Source organism: Carettochelys insculpta, chromosome 26, assembly GCF_033958435.1.
Source record: "Carettochelys insculpta isolate YL-2023 chromosome 26, ASM3395843v1, whole genome shotgun sequence".
Taxonomy (NCBI): Eukaryota; Metazoa; Chordata; order Testudines; family Carettochelyidae; genus Carettochelys; species Carettochelys insculpta.
The window spans coordinates 9,305,900-9,328,874 of record NC_134162.1 but is presented as its reverse complement, the minus strand read 5'-3'; the positions used below and the strand labels follow the sequence as shown (position 1 = coordinate 9,328,874).

Below are 22,975 nucleotides of genomic sequence, written 5' to 3'. Positions count from 1 at the left end.
AGGCTGATTTTGCAGCAATGCTGAGCACTTGCAGCTTCCACTAACTATCACTGCCATTGCAGGTGTGAGGGCCTGCAGCGGCAGATGCTGAGGTGCCTGAGGACAAGCACTCAGAACCTGGGGCACGCAAAATAAAAAGGCACTTTTGGAAAGTTTAAGCAAAATGAACTGGCTGGGTGTCAGCTCAGTCCCTCTCTGACATTTGCCTCATTACCTGCAGGAAAGGGTTGACATTGATCCTCAGAGCTCACACACTAACACTGGAATAGCACTGACATTGTGCGGCATTCAACAACCCAAGGGGAGGGGTCCACTCTTCCCTCCAGTCTTTTCCATCCATGTGTGGAATACATTTTATGTGCACCGAGGCATATGCACCACTAGAGGAAACAACCCTAGCCTGTGGGCGCCCTGCTAATCAGCTGGGCTACATTTGAATCTCTCCTGAGCAGCCGCACAAGTGGCCAGCTGACAGCGAACACAGGAGGGGTCCAATGTTAGAAGACGAAAGGGGAGCTGTCTGTCAGGAAGTGATCAGCCCCTGGACTCATTCAGTCCATCACTTGCAGAAGCAAGTTAGCCAAAGTCACTCCGCACACACATGTCCTTGGCCACCCCACCTGTGGGGCCAGAGGCCTCAAACACCTGCTTCCCAAGCTGGGGCCCATCCCTCAAGCCACCTTCTCTCCCTCTGGCTCTTCTGGACCAATTCAAGGGGCACAATTTTGGCTGTACCTGGCCAACCCAGGAGAAAACTCAGGACTGACCTCTGAGACAAGCAGCAGCTCCCATGCCACTGGGCACAGGGCTCATACTCTGCTCTGCTGATTCTCTACTGGCGTGGAGATTCCTGCACGCAGACCACAGCCAAAATCAAGAAGCCACAACCAGCCCCCACCCCCTCAGGTCCAGATGACTTCAATGCAGGGGAAGTCTAGCTTGTCTCAGAAGCTTTATGTCATTCTTGGGGACAAAACTCAGCTCCACCCCACCTCTGTGACAGCACAGCCAGCCACAAGTGGTTAGCATGGCCTATTCCTGTTGTCTTCCCCCTCTCCTGTCTTCCCATCTCTCACATGCGTTCACCCAGTCTCTGTAGCTCAGCTTACATACAAAATGCTAATTTAGCTGTAACACCGAGCATCCCCATCAGCTGGCAAGAGCAGCAGAGCAGAGCTACAGGAAACCAACTGAGTGCCCACAAAGAAAATTCCCACCTCTCTCAAACAAGCACTTCCCTTAAATTAGGCCCGGGCTACTCTCCTCTGGCTGTTTATTTTGACTAATATAGCATAGCCCGAAAAGAGACACACACAGGGCTGGGTAGCCAGCACGGTTCCTGCTAATTTTTTCCATCCATGGGTGAAATAAAATTTATTATGCACACCAAGGTGTGTGAAGATGTGCACCACCACCTCTAGAAACACAAGCTGGTGGCTGTGGGCGCTCTGCTAATCAGCTGGGTGGTGCCTGAATCTCTTTTGGGTGTCTGCCCAAGTGCTCAGCTGACAGGGAACGCTGGGACACAGGTCAAGTAAGGAGAAGGGAGGCGGGACACGTGGAAAAGGAAAAACATCAGAGAAGAAGGAGAAGTGAAGCTCTGACCCCGCGTTGGCTTGGGAGAAAGCCTTGGAGAGACAACGCGTTCTTACCGTCCACATCGCAGGTTAACATGGACTCGTCCAGTCTGTGTGGGCACGCCTCCTCCATGTGCTCCTTCGCTGGGGAGGAATCCAAGCCAATTTGGTCCTGCAGGCCCAGTGGGAGCACAAGTTATGGCTAGCGACCAATGCAAGGAAGGTCACTGGTGGAAGAATCACCAGCAAAGACCTACCCCCTACGAGAGCATGTCCAGCACCTGTGGGTCTCCCAGGCAGGCAATCCAGCCTGCAGCTTTTGGCGGGGTAACACTGCAAGGCAAGGACTCCAACCTTGGGCACAAGTGTCAAACAAGGCTCCAGCATGCAGTAGACAGACCCCAAGATCCACTTCCTGGGTCTCCAATACACCCCACTTTCAGTATCATCTGCTTGGGAAGGGAGCAAGCCACTCCCCAACCCGTGTCCTAAGGGAAAAGGGACTTATCCAACACAACTGGAGAGACAACTAGCAGCACCCCACAGAAAGGCTCTGACCCTCGCTAGGATTTCATAGGGAACGAGGTCCTTTCTCCAGAGGCTGTTTTTCAACCACTACAGCCTGGAGAAACCTCTCCAGCCAATTCTATAGGATAGTCTGAAGGAACCTATAGAAAAGGAATTTTCTGTAACATGCTGTAGGGCTCCTCCCCTAAGTCCAATGTTCCCTCGGATCCTTTCCGTCATGTGAGGAATTAATTTTGTTAGGTGCACTGAGGCACGCTCTGCTCTGGGGTGGCATTGGCATCTCCTGAGCAGCCGCACAAGTGCCCAACACACAGGGAACATTGCTTCAGGTCCCCTTCATCCCCATTCACACCCACCCCCTGTGAAGACCCAGTCTCTTCTCACACCTCCCCAGTCAATCGGGGCCAGCCCCTAGGAGCTCCCAGCCCCGACGCCGCTCACCTTGCGGTAGGGGTTATTCAGAGAGCTCTCCGGTGCCCCACCATGGCAGTGCAGGAGCTGTCGTGCATCTTGGAGTGCTTTTGTGATGGCGTCTCCCTCTCCCAGAAACCCTGCGGGTGAACCACCCAGTGCCGAACACATCAGAGCCAGTACCTGGTCCTCACAATGGTGCCAGACCCCCCAAGAAAGAATGGGTTTACTCCCAGCCAGAGGAGCCCTGCTTGGACACATTGAGATCCGCCCTGTTTCTGAGGGCTGGTGCATTCCCCATTAGCTTTCAGAGTAGAAAGCTTGTCTCTCCCACCATTCCATCCACACCGCCCAGGACTCGCTCCATAGAGATCTCCTCCCCAGTAGGTGCTTTTCAGAGGTGGAAAAAGTACCCCAAAAGTTACTTGAGTAAAAGTGCAGCTGTTCTTGCTTCTGGATACTTGAGTATGATCAAAATGTACCACAAGTGCTTTTAGTCCAGTAGTTTTCCAGGGGGACATGGTGACTTGTACTCAGGTATCTCCCCTGTCCCCTAAGCAGTTGTACTTTTGCTCAAGTAACTTTTTGGGTACTTTTTTCCTCCCATGGGCAAAGGCCCATTTCTGCTTCAGAGATGGTTGGGATGTGAGAACGCAGCCCAGAAGCTCTTCCATCTCCCAGCATGGGCCCTCAGTTTTCTCCAAAGAGTTGCCCATCTTGCTTTCCCCAGAACCCCTGAAGATTAGAGCAGAAGTCCCTGAACTATGGGATTCTCCACCTCTCTCCTCTCCATATGGGCTGAGGATGAAGCCAAGGAACCCCCAGCAGTGAGCACCTCTGAGGAAACCTACCCAGAGGCATATTGGGAGGGCTCGACTGTAGCTCCCTTGTGATCCCATGGTTGGGAGTGAGTGATCGGCAGCTGCTCATCTTCAGGCTGGGTGATCTGGAGGCACTGGAGAGCTCAGAGGTTTTGGGTTTGGCCGTTAGGTTCAGTGGCTGTGAAGACTCCTGGGTGGGGGAAAGACAGGGAAAAGGAAAGGAGTGAAACACGTCCCTGGATTATGCTGGGTCTGCTGGAGGGTCATCAGATTCGGGACAGTACCTGCATCTGGAGGTGGCCTGCACCAGCAGGTCTCTTCAGCGTAGGGGGGGGAGGGCTGTGCAGTAGCTGCAAGGGGTACTCCACTGCAGAGAGGACAGCGAGAGGGAAAGAGGCGAATGAGGTCACAACAGGTGCTTCGCACGCCGCCTGCTGCCAGAAGCAAAGGGCAGGTGGGATCCGCTTAGGCCTTGTCTGAACCTGGAACCAGCCCAGATTCCCACCCCAGCACAGCTGCATTGAACAAGGGATTCGGACCAGGCAGGCCAAGCTGCCGTTTGCACTGGGGCAGCTAAGCCCTGCTCGAAGCCAGCCTGCCGGCAGGGCTGGCTCCTAGCACTGACCTGGGACCAGATCCCCACGGGATGGCAAGGGCTCCAATGCAGTATGATGATTTCTATTACAGTTGCACCGAGAGGCCCCACGTGAGATCAGCTCTCCGCTGTGCCATGGGCTGCCCAGGCGCCTACGCCCCCTTCAATCGGAACAGCCAATACAGACAAAGGAGGAGGTTTTACCTCCAGTTCACAGAGGGGGAGTCCTAAGCAGCTTGGCTGAGCTCTGTGGCTGAGCTGGGAATTAAACCCAGACTTCATTTTGGCCCCTTCAGTGCAAGCTGCACCCAGCCTCTCCAAGAAGGAAAGCGTCACAGGGGCAGGGAGACGTTCAGAGGTCTAACTCAGAGCAGGGAGGGGCGAGTTCCACACAACACATCACCCCTCTTCCAGCCCAGCAGCAAGGCTGGAACCGCAGCGCGCCAGCAGCAAGCGGCTGGAGCAGCGAACGTAGTAGCCACTTCACACTCAGCTATCAGCTCCCACAGGCCCGAGGACTGCAGCCAGACTCAGTGACAACAGGAAAGCCAGCTCACCCCAGCTGGGCTGTCAGGAGATTTTTGACTCCCCCTCACATGGCCAGGCAGAGAGGGGCCAAGGTGCCCTCAGTGAAATCATCAGAAACCTGCCGGGGCAGGCACTTTGCCTCCCCACTCACTGCTGACCAAAAAACATCACGAATTCTTCTCCCTCCCACATCACGGTGTCTTAGACACCTCCTCCCACCTCCCCCTAAGCCTCCAGAGTCTGAGATCAGAGCCCAAGGACTGGCAGGGAAGGGAGAACACCTGCATTACAATGAGGGTGTTTCTGAGGGCAGCCCGTTCTCCCACCTAGACCTCTCGCCCTTTCCGCTCCCAGATGTCCCTTCCACTGCCAAGATCTCCGCAATCCCCTAATCCCCTCGGCTTTCCTTACCTGGTTTGCAAGGGATGGGTTGGATGGGAAGTGCTAGCTGGGAGTCTGGGGTCACAGGGAGAGGCTGGTGGCTGGGAGGAAAGGCTGGAATCATGACATAGGGCATGTTGACCTGCTGGGGAGAGAGAGGCCAAATCACCTTTGCGAAACAGAGCAGCTGGGCCACAGGTGGGTAATCCACACTCACAATGATAAAGGAGTCTCCGGTGCAGGCAAGAGTTGTGGGGTGAAGAGGGAGGAAAGGGGTGATCGCGTTCCAAAGGGAGACGGGAGTCGGGGAAGCTGCTCTTACCTGGATCTGTTGCTGCAGCAGGTTAATCTTATGCTGCTGCTGAATAAGCTGCTGCTGCTGCTTGGCGATCTGTCAGGGGGAAAAGAGCATGGGCATGGTGTTTGGAAAAAGCCAGCTAACCTGGCTTCCCGCAGGGCTGGTGGAATGGCTCTCCTCTGAGGGGCTACGGGAGGGGTGTCAAGCACCAACCCTAGCAACACCAGCCACAAAACCCGCTGGTCTCTGGAGACACCACACACGTAAGGGCCACAGAAGGCTCAGTTTTGCTGAGGAGAAGGCTCACGAGAGCGTACGTCTGGGGCTGGTGGCATCCCAGTGGTCAGAATGTCCTCTCCACCCCATCTGTGATGGGTCCAGCTGCCTGAAAGGGCCCTCAGGGGGCTGCATCTGTTCAAGTCCAGGCATAACATTGCTTAACCAATGCAGAAGGCTGCATGGATGATCTACTTTGGGGAGCTTAAATGGAGCAGGTTTAAATGAAGCTAAACTCACTGCTCTTAAAATGAAATTAAAGGGTCCACTCTGCTGTTCACACTTGTTTAACCCAACTGGGTCACATCAATGTGTAGACAAGACCACAGGCTTAAAGTTCAAGCTGTAGTCTCTCAGGTGCAGATCTGAAGGAACCAGTGATAAACAAGAGGGGGGCCATGGAACTTCCACAGTGATTCACATCCCTACAGTCACACCAGCAAGCTCTTCATCCTGACAGAGTTCCTCACTACCCCAGATGTCCCCTATTACCGGAATAAGACAACCATCACCCTGGTCCAGGGCAAGCTTTTTGGCCCCTACGTGTAAGCCTTAAAAATTCTCTCTTCCTTCCCTGCTTAGAACACACCTGGCTTGGGAGGACAGAATCACAGGAATTAAAAAAAAAAAAATGAAAAAAATGAAAAAATTGAGCCTTCAGCCACTTAAAAACTACCTTTGAACTTCCCTCTGGAGGAAACATGATCAAAAGAAAGACAACAACTGGGATTATTCACCCCCTTTACAGAAGGGGAAACTGAGGCACAGAGCAGAAGTAACTTGTGCAAGCTCATGAAGAGAGACTGTAGCAGAGCCAAGAATTGAACGCAGCTTTCCTGAGCCCCAACCTACCCACAGAACCATCCATCCTGGCACATAGCCCAAGTTTTCACCTGAAATTCACTTTTATCTAACTTCATAAAACAGGAAATGGTGCAGCTCAATGGCCTGCAGCATATGAAACACAACACCCCTGATACTAACTCTTGCACCAGCCTCCAGGTGCTTTGCTGTGTCTTCACTCCCCAAACAGTCCAAACATTTCCTTGTTTTGTAAACGTGTCCATCTTTTTGGTTGGAAACAATGGGCCATTCCCAAATTTTGTTTAATGTTATATACACATGTTCTGTTTCCATTTTGACCCTTTTAACGATTTCAAAATTGTTTTATATATATATATATATTTGAAATCGTTAAAAGGGTCAAAATGGAAACAGAACATGTAGTGATTTTTCTCCCTTGGGAATTAACAGTGAACCACAAAAGTCTGCTATCCATCCAGCTTTATATTTTATTTACTACTTCGTCATTGCGCATTAGGAAAAACTACCTGTCAGGGTGGCTAAACCCTGGAATAAATTGCCCGGGGAAGGTTGTGGAATCTCCATCACTGGAGATATTTAAGAGCAGGTTAGACAAACACCTGTCAGGGATGGTCTAGACTCGAGATTCTAGAGGCTGCGTGGTCCTGCTGTGAGTGCAGGGGACTGGACTTGATGACCTCTCAAAGTCCCTTCCAGTTCTAGTGTTCTATGATTCTACGGTCCTGGTGCCTCACCCAGTGGTGACTGGTGAGAGGGGGTTCAGGGCGGGCCCCAGCCACATCCTGCCTCTCCCCAGCCCCTTGCAGCCTCCCTCTGCTGCAAGCACCTCCCCTCCCCGCCTTTGCTCCTTCCCCACCCCTGCTCCGCCCCACCTGCCTTTTCCTCCAGAAGCAGTGCAGCCCTGACAGCGAGGGCAGGAAGTGGGGAGCCACTGGGGTGAGTGCATTATTGCCTCTGTTCACCCCCCATGTGAGAAACAGATGAGGTGGAGCCAAGACTGCAGAAGGCCCTCCCAGCGTGTGCTCATGGAGTGCCCTGCCCTGGTTCTGAAATTACCCCTTAGGGACCTGAGACAGAGAGGAGAAATAGATCTCCCAGAGCGGTAGCTGCATACCTGCTCCTGCTGCTGCCGAGCCAGCTCCATCTGCTGCTGCTGCTTCTCGAACAGCATGGCTGCCACGTTCTTCTGCTCCGAATGGGCCGTCAGAAGCTGATCCCGCAAGGTGGAGAGCTGGTTGATCATGACGAGCAACTGCAGCTCCTTCTCTGCTAAGCTCTCCTGGGTGCCTGGCCCAAGCACATAACCAAACAGCAGAGGGTGGGTAAACCACGTCTCACCGGCTTCACAGACAAGCTTAAGGGTTTGTCTACACTGGGGTCAGAGTGTGACAGCAGCACAGCCAAACTTACTTGACCGGGCTGTGATCTGGCTAGCTGGGTTCCCAGGCAGTGAAGCTGCAGGAGCAGCCAGTGCACAGTTCACCTACAATCCTGGGTAGGAACGTGAGTGGCTAGCACACCTCCTATTGTTACTCCAGCTAGCTAGGTCAAAGCTTGCTTGGGTCACTACGTGCTGTGGTCGCACCTCTGACTGCAACATGGACACAGCACTAGAGCCAGCCGACAGCGCAGCTGGAACTCGGATGCAAATCTTCCACATACTTTATTGGAGGGGTTGCTTCGTATTTCAGCTCTTTAGTATGTGCTTGAGAGAGTCACTTACTCGACTCACTGGGATTGGTCTATTTTTCTCCAAAAGTCCAGGGAAAATTGTTACTGAAATTCCCAGTTTTGACCAAAACCCAAAAGAGGGGGAGGGAAGAAGTATGCAAAACTCCTCCCGTCCCTTTTCAACCTCTTCTAAGGCCTAGTCTACACTGCGCCTCCTGTCAACGAGACACACACCACCTCAGCTCGGTGAACAGCATAGCTGAAGTCGATGTACTTAACACAGTAAAGCTGGTGGGGGGGTGGGGCCTGCTCTCCCATTGACTCCACCTACTCCTCTCATCCTGGCAGATTATTGGAGTCGAGGGGAGATTGCTCAGAGATCATTTAATCACATCTAAGGAGACATGATAAAATCAACCGCCGAAGGATTAACAGCTGCAGTGTTGATCCACCATGTAGCAAAGACAAACCCTAACGTTTCATACGCACAAGATGAAGGAGAAGGGTAGGGATGAGGTGGGAAAGTAAGGGGACGGAAGAGGATGTTAGTCACTCTACTGCTTACCTTTCACCTCTTTGGAGTCCATGGTGCTTCTACCCAGAAGCCTTTCTTTCCAGTCACTGGAGAGTAGCTTCTCAATGGTTGGCATTACTGTCACCATGGGAGTACAGAGGTGGTGGACAGAAAGAGAGAGAGAAAAAAGCGTGAGAAACAATTTTAGTTAAGGGTATTTATTGTCATCATAGTCTATGAGGCTATACTGCTTATCACCAGCTCAGGGTCTTGTTCAAAGTATGTTTGTTTGCATAGCAGAGGCCAGAGCCTCTTTCAAAACTTTAGAAAAATAGGGTCACCAAAATAGTCTCAGGGGGTAGCCACAGCTGTCTGTATCTGCAAAAACCATAAGGAGTTCTGTGGCCCCTTAAAGACAAACAGATTTATTTGGGTGTAAGTTTTCATGGGTCTGACAAAGTGGATTCCACCCACGAAAGCTTATGCCCAAATAAATCTGTTAGTCTTTAAGGGGCCACAGAACTCCTCCTTGTTCTTCCTAAAATATGGGACCACGATAAACCTGTCCATGGTAGAAAATTCAATGAAGGTGTATGTTCAGAAATCCTTCTTACCCTCTTTCAAGTTTCTGTTGAAATCTAACTTTTCTGGGCTGATGGCAACAGGCTCAAAGGCAGACCTCCTGGAGTCTAACGCGTTGCTCACAGGAGATTGGGATTCCTGCAATGTACAAAAAGTGACACTCAGTTTACCGCTTATCACTGCAAACATCAAAAGGTTCTAACGGCAGGTGGGGACCGCTGTGACCATGCAACACAGGCCAAAGAACCACACCTTGTAGTTCCAGTGAGGGTGCGAAGCAGGGAGGAGAGCAAATACACTAAAGTCGATGAGATAGCATCCTGAGTTCTCCTCTCCAAGAAATATCCCTGCACAGTCCTGATCTAAGCCCTCTTGGAACAGCTCAAAGCACTTTACAAAGAAGGAGCTTCCTAACACTTCAAAAAGGCAGGCTACTCATGGGAGAAGATGAGTAGCTTACCCACAGTCTCTAACCACTAGACAGCACTTCTTAACTAGAGACTTCTTAACCCTGACCTGCCTAATAAGCCTCTAGTGCACTTAAGGCAACTTATCTTTTCAGGCTGCAAACCCTTGTTTGCAATAGCCTTCAATTATTTATTTAGACTGCCATGCCTTTCTGCAAATGTGACCACCTCTGGAAAGGCAGGAATTGGAAGCAGCAGGGTCTGAGGCTAGGGAAGCAGGAGTGGCTCAGCAGGGGAAAACTCAAGAGCAATTAAAAAGGGAAAATGAAAGCACAGCCTCAGGTTTCCCCAGAGGAACCACAGTAAGGTGGCCAATCTGCATGCTGTGACAGCTGGGCTGCTGGTTCTGACCATCTCTTGGTTGACTCAGTAATATCAGCAGTGGACGGAAAACTTGGGGGAGCCTCAAATTTCAAAATGCAGACAGGGTAGCCACAATCTTCTCTTGCCTACAGACTACATTACTCCATGTCCCAGGGGCCTAGGCTGGAGTGTGGCATTACCCTCTCGTGCCTAGAGGGCAAGCTGGCATCTGTCTCCACCTACTGGCAGGAAAGGGTAACCTCATCATGCCAGACAGGTGGGAACAAAGATGATTTAGGGACCAGGGGACCAGCCAGGAACTCAGAGGCAGTCACACCTTTGACATACCCTTAGTATGCTTGACTTGGTAGGCCAAAGGGGCTTGGTTACCCCAGTGATGAGTGTGCCAGAGATCCCTGGGTTAGATAGATGATGTACGTGTCCAGCCGTGGGGTCAGCAGATGCAACTTCATTCAAGGCTCAGATTTATACCCCACCCCACTGGCTTCTGATATCAGCACCAAATTCGACTCAGTGGAACTGCCCCTTCTTACAGCTGGCTGGGATTGGGCCACATGAGCTGGGAGCAGCCCGAGTCTGGAGACACTGAGGAGTCTGAACCCCACCTGTGGAAGTGTGTGAGGGTCAGCACACTCCCTCAGCGACAGCGGCACTCCCTGCGAATCGCTGGAGTGGGGTTCGGAGGCGGCGGGTGCTCCCTGGGGGGACTCATGGCAGCTCTCAGCCTTCTCTTCCGTCTTGATGGTGCAGTTCACCATGTTTCCCGCTCCATCGAGTTCCACGTGGGGAGAAACAGGGCTCCTCATGGACATCCTAGGGGAGGAGAAAGAAGTCAGTATGGTGATGGGGCCTGAGTGGTCATGTTGCCCATATCATAATGGTACCCAAGTTCTGGACACACAACTGCCAGGAGCAAGTTTCAAGAGGGAACAGTCAGTCAGTGCTCCCAGCTCGTACATTACAAGAGCTTGGGTCTTGGCACTGTTTAAACCACACTGTTGGCAGGAAGCAACGGACATTTATGCAACTCTGAAACAGCTATTATTCCTTCCCTGTGGCTCCTATCAGACTGCACTGCATCACTCTTTTGTGCCCAATTGCTCCAACAGCCCTGCAGCAGAGACATCTACCTGAGGCACGTATGGGAACCCACTTGGTTTACACCATCTGACTGGCTTGCTGTGCCACCAGTAGAGGGATAATGGAGTCTTGAGTTTTACAGCTGTTTGCAGAGCCCCCATTGTTTGCAGTTTCCTTCACATTCACTGCTGTGGATACTGGCTCCAGGGACCAGAAGTTCCCAGGAGAACAAACCAACCCACCTCCTGTCTGTGACGCAACTTGATCATGTTGATCTAGTAAAAAACCAAAACGCATCAAGATATAGGATGTGGGGCCAAAACAACCATGTGAACGCCTGAAGAAACAAAACACCAGGCCATGCAGCACTTGAAAAACTAACAAAATAATGTATTAGGTGATGAGCTTTTGTGGAACAGCCCCACGTCTGCAGGTCTGGAAATTCTGTACTTCATACTTACCTGGAAAGGACCCCACACCACTTTAAGAAGTCTCACCCTCTTCCAGAGCATGTCTGAGAAGAACAGTGGTGCCCACTGCATGGATGAGCCACTGCGATGCAACAAGTCATTGACAAAGCTGAAAGGAGAGCCTGGGAGTCCTGGCTCCTATACAACATGGGCTAGAAAATGGGATACAAGGAGTCAGGAGACCCAGGCTCTGCACCCAGACTCTGCCACTGAGCCACCTACAGTTTCATAGAGAGTCACTTTCCCCTTAGCTGAACCTGACAATGCTTCAACATGCTCTACAAAGATTCACTCAGAACTTTCCACACATACACTTCTAGGAAGGAGGTAACTGTTATTGGCCCCACTTACCAGGTGATGCTTAAACAGGCTATGGGCCTGACTTTTTGAAAGGCGCTGGGTGCCTGCAATTCCAGCAGAAGTCAATGACAGCTACAGGGCCTCAGCACCTCTGGAAGAACTGAGCCCAGGCTGACATACTAATGGATACAGTGAACCTGGACGAGACTTGAGGAACTCCTGGCTCTCGGTCTTGTGATTAGACCAGCCTGCGCATCTACAGAAGGGGCTCCCTGCAACTACCAGATGGTTGGCACCAAGAAAAGTCCCCAGAACGCCAAAGCTGGTCAAGTTTCCTGCAAAAAAGGGAAAGTAAAATGCCAGCCCCATTCATGTTAATGGCAAAGCGCCCATTGTCTTCAACAAGGCCAGGATTTCAACTCCAGTAATTAGAAGAAGCTTCTTTTGCCACAAGAATCTCGCCCCATCTCTCAGAGCAATCCCCAGAGAGAATCTAACTCGAATCCAGTCTCTTGTCTTCGCCCATAACCAGTGCCAGCAGCTTCAGGGTAAGGTCCAAGGTGGCCTGCCAAGGAAGCTTTTTCTCCCCTACCTTCCATCAGCTGAAGGATGGCTGGAGCCAGGCTAACCCCAACCTTTCCGGAAGGTTTACTTGAAAAGGTCAAATTTGCCAGATGTGCACTTGGTAAGCAGAATGCCAGGACACCTGTGCAGGTGCTGTCTACAACCTGCAACGCCAGAGCCACAAGCAGCTCTTTAAGAACCTCTTTGTGGCTCCCAACGCTATAATTGCAAATTTAAAAACACCCTTCTGATTATTTTCGATAAACAGTGCAGGTCTGAAGGCCCAAAAATTAACAAACTCGTATCTAAATAGCAAACGAACTGTGATCTAGAAACGTTGGAGAACTCCCCCTCGCGTCCTCCAGAGAGAGACAGTTCAAGAGTGAAAGTCGTGAAGACAGTGGTACAAACATACATGTCACGTGTGAGGAAACGGAATATGTAGAAAGTCTGTGAACATCCCGCAGTAAACACGTATCGCATTACAAGTCATTCTGTGTGCGCTGTTCTGAAAATAGGGACTACAAAAAGCCTGGTTTGAAGTTATTTATTAAGTACTGTCTTGTATCCACATGCATTGCGGCTCTTTACTTATTGAGTTGTTCACCGAATTGGAAAAAATCGCTCTTCTTGCTCTTTTGGTTGCCGACCCCTGGCCTATGAGGTCAGGAGGCAGAAATAAACACTAAATATTACAGGGGACATTAAAAAAAAAAAAAATCAAAGTCAGACAATGGAAAAGGGAAAGCAGTACCTGGGAAACACCCACACTTCCGAGGGAGATAGAAAAGAGGGGAGGAATAGGGCTGTGAGCTCAATCCTTGAGGATGCCAGTTAGCAATCTGGGGTAAATAGATTTAAAAAAAAAAAAATGAATGGTGCTTGGTCCTGCCAAGAGGGCAGGCGACTGGACTCAATGACTTCCCAAGGTCCCTTCCAGTTCTATCAGATGTGTATCTCCGTATTTAAAAAAATAAATAAATAAAATCCCTGTTATCGGCAAACTTACTAGCCCTGCAGCAGCTGTTTGCGGTATCACGGTCCACAGAGCCAAGGCTTTCAGGTGAAAATAGGGCAGTCCAGGATATCACCACTGCTGGTCTCGTAAGCCAGGTAGGGACTCAGTGCTCACTTGTTCTACCGAGGGAAAGAGCCCCAGAACAGATTAGACATATCTGTGGGGAAAGAGATTGCCTACAATTGCCCTACCAGGATCTGCCTTATAAGGGCCACAAGCTCTAATGCTGTAGGACAAATACTGAACTAAATGGACCACTGAAGGCTGTTGCGGTGCAGCAGACAGTGGGATACAAGAACAGACAGATTGTTGGCTCTGCTGTGGGATTGCAGGGGCCAGAACACTAGAGTGGACAGACTGTTGGGCCTGTCGCAGTGCAGCCAGCAAACAAATACCACAATATAGGTGGACTGTTGGGTCTGTTGCGGTGTGGCAGGTGGAGGGATACCAGACTGGATGGACCACTGGCTCTGTTGTAGGATGGCAGGAGACCAGAGTAGATGGAGAATTGGATCTGATGTAGTGCAGTCAGCAGTGATACACTGGGCTGGACAGATAGTCTGAAGTAACAACCGTTTTGTTCTAAAATGTGGCTTGATGGAGACCCCCAAGGACCCCATAGAAACAACAGGCACCTTGAACAATGCTGCACAGCCCAGGCCCTTACAAGCCGGAGGAGGAGGGAAGTGAGGCCAGAGCAGCAGCCGCACAGAGGCTCTGCAAGCTCTGGAAAAGCGCAGGGCAGCAATTACATAACAAACAAAGCCCAGCTCAAGCTGTGAATTAATCAAACCGCTGAAAATAAAACCTTCCTCTCAGGAACTTCAAACAAAAGAAACGAAAACAACAAGGCCGGCTGGGTAATGAAAAGCCAGTGCTCTGAATAGGGGACAAAAGGAAATGGAACAATAGGGTGTTGGACAAAAGCAATAAAGTAAAGGGAAGTGTGACAGCTCAACAATGGGGCACTGTGCGCGCCAGAGTTTCTGATCTTAGCAGGGCTTTTTTATCTCGGTTCCCTGCCCTTCTCTGAACAAATCACTGCACTTTCCAGGGTACTGGGTTTCCTTTTGGCTCATATAGTAATGCCAGTCAGAAACCTACGTCTTTTAATTCTCAGCCCTAACACAGTCCTGCTTCTCTCTGGCCTCACAGCTCTTCCGTCTCCAAACACTGAACAGACTAATCCCCCATGTATCAGAGAGGAAGGTCCTGAGAGGCTGGTGCCCATACAAGGCCCTCTGATAATGGAGATAATTAACGTGTCTGTGGACAACGCAACAGAGGAGGATTTGAGTCTTTGGTAAGCTCTGTCTAGACCATTTTTGATAAAAGAAGATCCTGTCCAAGCCACTTGGGGATCACGTTTACAAGTGTTGGCTTAACACTGAGGTTGGGTAATATCTAGACCCATGGTGTCTAACAAGGTAGCCACTCGCCACCTGTGGCTATTTGACTGGTTGAGTGTGGCTAGTTGGCTTGAACAATATTTCAGAATAATGTAGTGGTTACTGCTTCTGAACTCATTGGACACCACAGATCTAGGCCAGGTCTACACTGGGGGGGCGGGAGAGGAAAAAAATCAATATAAGACACGGAATTCCAGCTATGAAAACTGCATAGCTGGAACCAGCATATCCTAAATTGATTTCTGCTGCTCTCCCGCACCACAGGAGGTTGACAGGAGAAACCTGACTCTTTATAACCACACCGCCCTGTTGCTTAGGGCACGTCTATACTTACCGGAAGATCACCCTGGTGGTGGTCAATCTTTCAGAGTTCAATTTACGGTGCCTAGTGGAGCCATGCTCAAATCAAATTATCAGGGCACTGCCATCCGCACCGATACTCCTCACAGTCGCAAGGAACTCGACTGCCTCTGGTGGGGGTGTACGTGCCCTAGAGATTGTCAGAGGCCTGGAGAATGGGGGCCATTGGCACCTTAGACAGATAGCAGGGGAAACGTTCCTGAGCATGGAGAAGTTTCCAAGGGGGTTTGCAAGACTCAGGCTGGAGCTGCATGGAAAGTGGAGAGGTTTTTTTGTCAAGGCCTACGATGCTGCAGTCCTGCTGAAAAAGAGATTCCGCCCCCAGGGCTTTCAGTCCAGCACTGATCCCCAGTTGCCACAACCAGCTGAGCTGACAGGTACTGTGCACTCCAGGGAAGGCAGGAGGGAGGCCCAGCTCCACAGCTCAGAAGGGGAAGGGCCTAGGGCAGTCAGCCCTCAGCACCACTCAAATCACTGTGCTGCCTCCACACCTCCCGTCACAGCAGCTGCTGCAGGACATCAAAGGGACCCTAAGCTCCAGCCACCACCCCTGCCAAAACAGCACTCATGGTGGCCAGAGCTCTGGGCCCCTTTGAAATGCCAGGCCCTGGGACAACTGCCCCATTGTGCCCACCCGCCTCTGCGGGCCAGCCCACAACATTTTCCTGTGCATTCCATTCATTTTCAGAACACCTTAACCAACTTACAAAGGTTGGTGTGAGAGAATTGGGATGGGATGGGATCATCTAGGCAACCTGGCCTGGATGCACAATAGACTAGCAGTGGAAATCAACTGAGCAAGGAAAAGCATATTCAGGGTCTCCTAGCTCTTATTACTGCAAACCCCCTGCTCCACACACAATACCATTGTGCAGGGGAGAAGGGAGATAAAGACTTGCCTGTTCTTCTCACAGGTTGCTCTCCTTCTCGCTGGTATGTAGCCATGTAGGAGGGCTGCCTTTTGGACAATGGGGGAACCAGGAACAATCAGTCTGTGGTGCAGTGAAAATGGATTCATTTGTGAAGTGCACACAAAAAGAAAGTTCCATTCCACCAGCAGGTCACATTTCCATTGTCCTTAACCTTTCGGAGCCACTGGAAGTTTACTGTTAGAATGGGTTTGTTACTTTAATAAGTGTCTGTTTGAAAAGGACTTCATTGTAGTCTTATTCTACCGGTTGCTGAGCAGGAAAAAAGGAGAGAGGAAAAAAGAAACCCAGTTATCTTGTTACAGGGCTTGTTCCACTAACAGGCCACTTCTAACATCTCAGCTACTCTGCTCAAGAGGCTCTTCTGTTCAGCAGACAATGAGAACAGGAACAATTGGCTTGGCACATGGAAAATATCCTCTTCATGTAACGGATCTATTCCTTTAATGATTCCTCTTTTGTGATGGGGAGGGGAAGCAGAGAGAACTTGGTATAAAGGAAGGATGCCAGGCTGAAAGTCTGAATTTTCCTACTCCCAACGCAGGCCTAGAATAGCCTCTGATGCATGAAGAAGAGTTTGATCTGCCTGGCCCACAGCATTTATATACCTTGCTGAGAATCGCAACAAGAGATCTCCAAGGGTGAGTCTGTGTGGGTGATGTGGACATTTATCACTTGCAATGGATGGGGCCAGACTGCAGGGAGGAGGCCAAGGCAGGAAGTAGGCAGCTAAACTCAGCATGTGGAAGGTTTTGTTTAAGTCCATGTCAGCTCAGAGCCTTGGGACTCACTCCTGCTCAGGATGGAGAGTTAGACCCTGGGCTTCACACCAGCTGACTTGAAGGGAAGCACTACAGCTGCCTAGAAATGAACTGGGCAACCCTGGGAGAGCTTGTGGAGAACCCCAATGACTGCCAGTCTCAAATCACTGTGCTGTGTTGATTCCGCAGGGAATTTTGCCCCTCCTGGCGACACACTTGTTGACGTCAGTGGCACAAGGCCAATTTACACCAGACGAGGATCTGGCCCTGTAAGACCAAGGACTGAGAGATTATGGGGCAGTGACAAAGTTCCTAACAGTAGCTGTGTGGCTTTTCTTGCTAAACTATTATTTCTTTATGGCACATCCTGCAATTCTCCCTCTGGGTTATGCCACCCTTCCTGGCTAAAGCTTGATCCTATCTCTCCTGTTTATTCTGTAACAGGATGGCTGAAAATGCCAGGGCAGGCTCTTTAAAAAATACCCAGCCCAGGACGGGCATCGCATTAATTTTGTATTCATGGAGTAACAACTTCACTGTGGCCATGGCCTTCACCAAAGCTACCTGGGGGGCGTATATAGAGTATGTCTCTGTTGCTACAGCTCACCCAACATTTTCGCTTAATCATTAAACCTAGCTTCATAGAAGTACAGACCTGGATAGAAGGCGGCCAAGAACATTCTTGTTCCAGCAGGGAAAAGAGCCTGGTTCATGATTAGTGCATTTCTTCCTCAACCCTTGGGTAAAAAGCACTCTTGCCCATTACCTGGTGTGAAAAACTTTGCCAACACAAGTGCTGGCTACAAGACACTGTTCACAAGCACATGATGCAACCAGTTGGGTGAAAAGAAATTCCCAGAGTTCTACACTTGGGACCTAGGCAGAGACTGGAGGGTTTCCAGCCTGAGGTCAGCTGAAGCACTGAGCCATGTGATAACACCAGGGAAACTGTGTCGCACACTATCAGCTCCCTGTGAATGCAGGGAGTTAAGCTGTGTCCTCCCGAAGATACAGAAAATAAACTTATTGAGGTGGAGGAGCAGCAGGGTTGAATGGGACAACAGGAAACCAGAACTTCAATGGATACTTCCACATCTATTACACCTTTCCATCAGAGAAACTCCGAGTGCACAGCTCCTTTGGACTGGCCAAGGAGTGCCTCACAATGGCACCACAACAGCACCAAGCCACAGGGGAAAATGCTGCTCTTAACACGTCAGATGGGTCAAATGTTTCTCATTATTTATCCCACAGGAAAAACAACTGGCAGTGAAAGAAATGGGCCTTTGAGAGTCCATCCCCAGTGGGTGCAACATGGCTTTGCCAAAAGGATGTTCCATGAAAAAGTTGTGTGGTTTGGCAGCACATACAGGAACATCTGAGGAGCTTCCAAACCACGCGTTTGAGGAGAGGTCAGTCAAGGCAACTATGCACCTGCATCAAGTGCTTTGAGGCAAAAGAGAATGAAGGACATCAAGCAAGAGGATTACATGCTGAACAAGGCACCTCAAAGCAGTTGTGCTCATCCACTCTCTGCAATAGAGAAGATACACTCCTGAATCCTTGTCTGAGTCCCACTGCAGCTAACATGGTTCTGGTTCCAGTGTGCACGAAGAGCATGGTGCTTGCCAGTGTTCCCTGTAAGCTGAGCATTTGGGCAACTGCTCAGGACCAATTCAGGTGCTGCCCAGCTGATTAGCAGAGCTCCCAGAGCCGGCAGCATGTGTTTCTACTGGTGATGCACATCCGCATATGCCTTGATAAACACAACAAAATTTATTGCACCTTGGATGGAAAAAATTAGGGGGAACCTTGGTGTGCAGACTCCGTGGCAGGACAATCCATTCCAGCAATGTTTAGCTTCCCCTGCCATGCAAAGGAGATTCTGCAGCTAACTCAGTAGGGAGTACACCCTGATAATTGGGCCTTGCGAAACCCAGCCTTCAAATAAAAATGGGGGAGAGCTGGGAGGGGGGAAGAAAGCCACATCCAAGCAAACCCTCTCAAACAGCCAAAGCACAGGACGAGCCATAAAAAGGGTCCAATTAGAGGCAATCACAGCTATTTGTTACCCTGGCAATTCTAGCCCTCCTTGCCTCAGAAACAGAGGACAAGTACTTTGCTATGCCAACTGGTTCCAGTATTGTCTGAGGTTAAAAATAAACCCCTTCCGCTGGCAACTGGAGTGCTCTCAACTAGGTGCTAAACCTACAAACAACAGGACTTGATTTTAAAGGGCTCTTGCAGCAGACAGGGAGGGCATCCTAAGGGGTGAAGGCCGGAAGTCAGTATGTCCAGCTCTATTATGGAGCCTGGTTTTTCAAAGAGCTCAAGGACTAATTTTTCAAGCCCAGTGTCTGCAACTGGGACCAGATTTGCAGAGTTCAGCGCCCAATATGCCCAGTTCTTATTCAGAGGCCTGAAAGGGAGCTGCATTGTTCTGAAAATTTGGCTCTGACTACAGCAGGGGCTGAAGGCTTTGGAAAATTCTAGCTTTTAGACTCTGTGTGCTCCATATATCAAATGAAAGGGATATTTAGCAATGCACAAAAGGAGCTGGTCATTCATGAAAATTATTATACGGGGGGAAAAGAAAAAAATCACAAAAAAGTTCAAAGCAAGAGCTGGCCAGGGAGCGCTGAGCTGTGTGGGAGATTCCTCTTCAGAGGGCACTATTTATTAAAATACTCTAAAAGCCCCATCTAAAACCCAGCTGAGTCAAAGGCTACACCCCGCAGGATGGGCTATTGGGTGTGCTCTGCAGGGTGAGGTGTCATGCTGCGCCCTGCCTTGTGTGGGTGCTGCTCGTATGAACTAAGTAGTCAGTTCACTTTAGCATAGTCCTGTTTCAGCCCCAGTAATCCAAACCAAGGGGCTGTGTAGACGTAGCTATTGATGCCACTGGGTTTGGACTAGCCCTTGAGAATTCAACAGGCTGACGCATCAGGCCTTGAATGCATTCACTCTCCTTTGTTCTGGATTTACCCTATGCTCCACTGAAAGGCCACAGTCACCATGAGCAGGAGTTACCTAGTCTTGCCTATTGCTACTCCACGCACAGACACAACAGTCACTCCCACGTGTGAAGCACACCCCCATGCCCTTCCTAGGGGATACCACTGCTTCCCCACACATAATGGCAAATCGGGAGGGGGTGGGGAAATTGGATGGCTCTGAGAATTGGGATTGTCACAGTGAAAAGGTGCTTCTCACCTCTGGACACCAGCTAAAAACCAGCCCAGGTTTGCAAAAGAAATGGTGACTGTCTAGATACCCCTATGAACCCTGACTCCTGGCACCACTTCAACCTGCAAGTGCCAATTGCTGATGGAAACACCCTGCCTAAAGCACCTCAGCCCTCAAGCAGGTGGAACTTTTTTGCAAGGTAGTTTCAACAGCCATGTGTACAAGCAGAGAGAAATACAAATGAACTCCTGCACTTGGCCAGGGTAACCTATGGGTTCCCCAGGTGCCCTCCCTTCACCCTCAATCCTGACAACCAAGTTACAAGAGGAGTAGCTGCAAGATGATCCCTCTACGCAAGGTCCTTAGTAGCAATTCTTACCATGGAAGACCAGAACTGCAGTTGCCCAGGCAGTGAAAACCTACGGATCAGTCTCCCCCACCCCCTGGTTGCATAACCCCCGTCTCCTGATCCATACACTGAGCCCCACACAGTTAACACTAAGTGCCATGGGTAGGGAAACCGCAAAATACCAGTGGTGTTTCCACGCTACAAAAGCTGTGGCCCCCATGTACCCTCCAACGGGGCGAGAAAGGAAAAAAAAAGAACACATATAAAAGTCTTCCAAACACCACTCAAGGAATCCCTGCTGGCCACAAGGGGAAACAATAGCATGTATCCTGCCTGGCAAACATGTTGCTTTCCTGCTAGACTTGGAATGTCCTTTCAGGGCATTTTCCAACCATTTCCGCTCCGCATGCGTTAATAAGCAAAAGAAGAGACAGCTCCCCTCTGACATCCAGGCCTCACACCCACAGAGAAGATAACATCGCCAGATGCTGGAGAAGTACCCATACTTTTATCATCACTCTTGCAGTGTTTTGCTTAGATCTCCAGCACCTGGGGTCATGTGATTATGGTCAATTAAAGGAAAAGGATGTTTCTAGTTCACATGGTTGCAGAGAAATTTTCCAAGAGCAAAAATCAAGCATCCATCCCCCTACCCCCCCACCCACTTTATATACATATTCATTTCATGTTTACATAAATCTCATTATTTAGGGAGCAGGACCTGCTTTTTGAACACTAAGGATTGCCAACTCTGAGCTCGGAATTTAAACTCCCTGGGACAGACTGTATGGTACTTATATCTCTAGAAAGTGCAGAGCAAATTGTCATCTTCTGTGAAAACAGCACAGACCTCAAAGAAGACTTGGCAAGCATAGTTCTGTGCTTTATAGCCCACATGAGACCTTAAAAGACTGAATTGTAGACTGTGATGGGACATGGGAGGGATAGTTCAGTGGTTTGAGCATTGACCTACTAAACCCAGGGTTGTGAGCGCAATGCTTGAAGAGGCCATTTAGGAAGTGGGGCAAATAGATGTCAGGGATGGTGCTTGGTCCTGCCAAGAGGGCAGGGGACTGGACTAGGTGACTTCCTGAGGTCCCTTCCAGTTCTAGGAGATGTGTGTATCTCCACTGCATAGATAAGACCCATTCAGCCATATACATCAGCTGCTGCTAAATATGCTCAGGGGTTAATTTCAATTAACAGGAGACTTTCTACTGAGCAAAGTCTCAGATGGCAAACAGGATAGAGCTATGCTGGGTAGAGAGCAGGTCGGGACCATGGATCTAGACTAAGCCTTGGCTGCTGTCTTTCGCAACACAGCAAGCAGCCTCCAGCATTGGTTTGCAGCCAATTGCAGGAATCTAGGGAAGCTTTGTTAGCATCAAACAATGGAGAGCACATTCCATGGGTCACGGCAGTGATCCAAAGGAGTTTGGATGGGGAGGGAACAGGAACAACTGGGCAAACGCTGAGAAGATGACATGGGGATACCCCCATCCAGAACAGACTTAGAGGGAGGATCAGCCTCCTGGAAATCTCAGCTGGCTTTGCAAGAGTTTGGCCCAAAGCAGCAAAAACCTCATGAGACCATCTCCCCTCTCCCAGAAGCCAGACCTCAGAAAAGCTGAGGGCTCCAACACAATGCCTGAGCCCCAAGTGGTAACCAGTCCGAATTCATTACTTGAGCAGGGTTACAATCAAACGAGGGCTGGTCAAAGATGTGCAAAATTCTAAAACTTGAAATGGGACCCGTTTCACAGGGAAAAAAAATTCCACCAAAGGTATTTCCATTTTCTCAGCCTGTCCCAGTCACAGCGTCAACAGTGGGACATGGGACTTCCGTCTTCTGTCTGTGGTTTGCCTCCACAGCAATTTACAAACACAGCTTTGGTCCCGGTAAAATGTTTACACGTGATTAAAGCAGCAGGAGACAGTTTATTAAAGCATCAAGTCCCATCCGTCTTGTACAGCCAAGAGGGAAGTCCCCCATCCACTACTAAGGAGTCTGCATCAGATGTTAAGCTGATTTTATACAGAACAGCAGACACAGACCACTAGTGCCAGCTAAACCACACAAATCAGGAACACAACCCACCTCTCCAAGAGCACTATTATAAGGGAAAATCTCCCTCCCTATACACTCACGCACCATCTTCATAACTCACAGCACTACAGCAATAGCATCCTCATGCATTTAGTTACCTAAACTGCAACAAACCCTTCAGCTTTAACATGCACATAGACCCCTTGCACATAGTATCTTAAGCGGCACATGTGATCCAGCAGAGAAAGAGGTTGCTGGAGATGCTGCCCATTCATCACTGGAGCACCGGAAGATGGCTAAGCAGTGGTGTAATGGAGAAGAAGTGCTCTGTGCGGCAGCAGTAACTTCCCAGCCAGTACGGGGAGAACCAGGAAGCAGATGGAGAACTGTGCCTTTGCAGCTAGTTAGGCCCTGCCTCTGGGAAGACAGTGCCCTGGGTAAAGGAGAACTTGGCAGCTCCTCCAAAACAGCAAGTGAGTGAACGTCCATGGCGGCTTCCAACATTTCTTCTGCTGCCCAGCTCAAACGACACCCCTGCAGCTCAGGACCTCCATCCAGTTCTCTTCTCAGCGGGCACTTTCGGGACTCCTCTGCCCGCCCCTGCCCTGGGAAACCTGCTGTTCTTTGCAGAAAGCCTCCCAACCCTGCAAAATCCCAAGCCGCTCTACTGACTATAGGCTTGAGCCTGCCAGGCGTTCCTCACT

At 50.1% G+C, this 22,975-nt stretch overlaps 1 protein-coding gene across 8 annotated transcripts in view; it reads right to left on the bottom strand.

Moving 5' to 3' along the window:
• SOX13 (SRY-box transcription factor 13) overlaps positions 1 to 22,975 on the bottom strand; it is an 85,137-nt gene that overhangs the window by 11,322 nt on the left and 50,840 nt on the right. For 5 of the 8 annotated variants that reach the window (XM_074977624.1, XM_074977631.1, XM_074977628.1 and 2 more), the window contains exons 2-11: positions 10,404 to 10,611; positions 9,040 to 9,145; positions 8,477 to 8,563; positions 7,355 to 7,527; positions 5,164 to 5,232; positions 4,872 to 4,986; positions 3,622 to 3,704; positions 3,368 to 3,527; positions 2,547 to 2,656; positions 1,653 to 1,749 (exon numbers count right to left, since the gene is read on the bottom strand). In XM_074977624.1, the coding sequence (XP_074833725.1) occupies positions 1,653 to 1,749; positions 2,547 to 2,656; positions 3,368 to 3,527; positions 3,622 to 3,704; positions 4,872 to 4,986; positions 5,164 to 5,232; positions 7,355 to 7,527; positions 8,477 to 8,563; positions 9,040 to 9,145; positions 10,404 to 10,610 (1,207 nt within the window). In that variant the 5' untranslated portion in view covers position 10,611. Of the gene's footprint in view, positions 1 to 1,652; positions 1,750 to 2,546; positions 2,657 to 3,367; positions 3,528 to 3,621; positions 3,705 to 4,871; positions 4,987 to 5,163; positions 5,233 to 7,354; positions 7,528 to 8,476; positions 8,564 to 9,039; positions 9,146 to 10,403; positions 10,612 to 11,699; positions 11,722 to 13,221; positions 13,289 to 22,975 lie in introns of those variants that run through there. The other 3 variants (XM_074977627.1, XM_074977626.1, XM_074977630.1) reach the window with 3 other exon arrangements.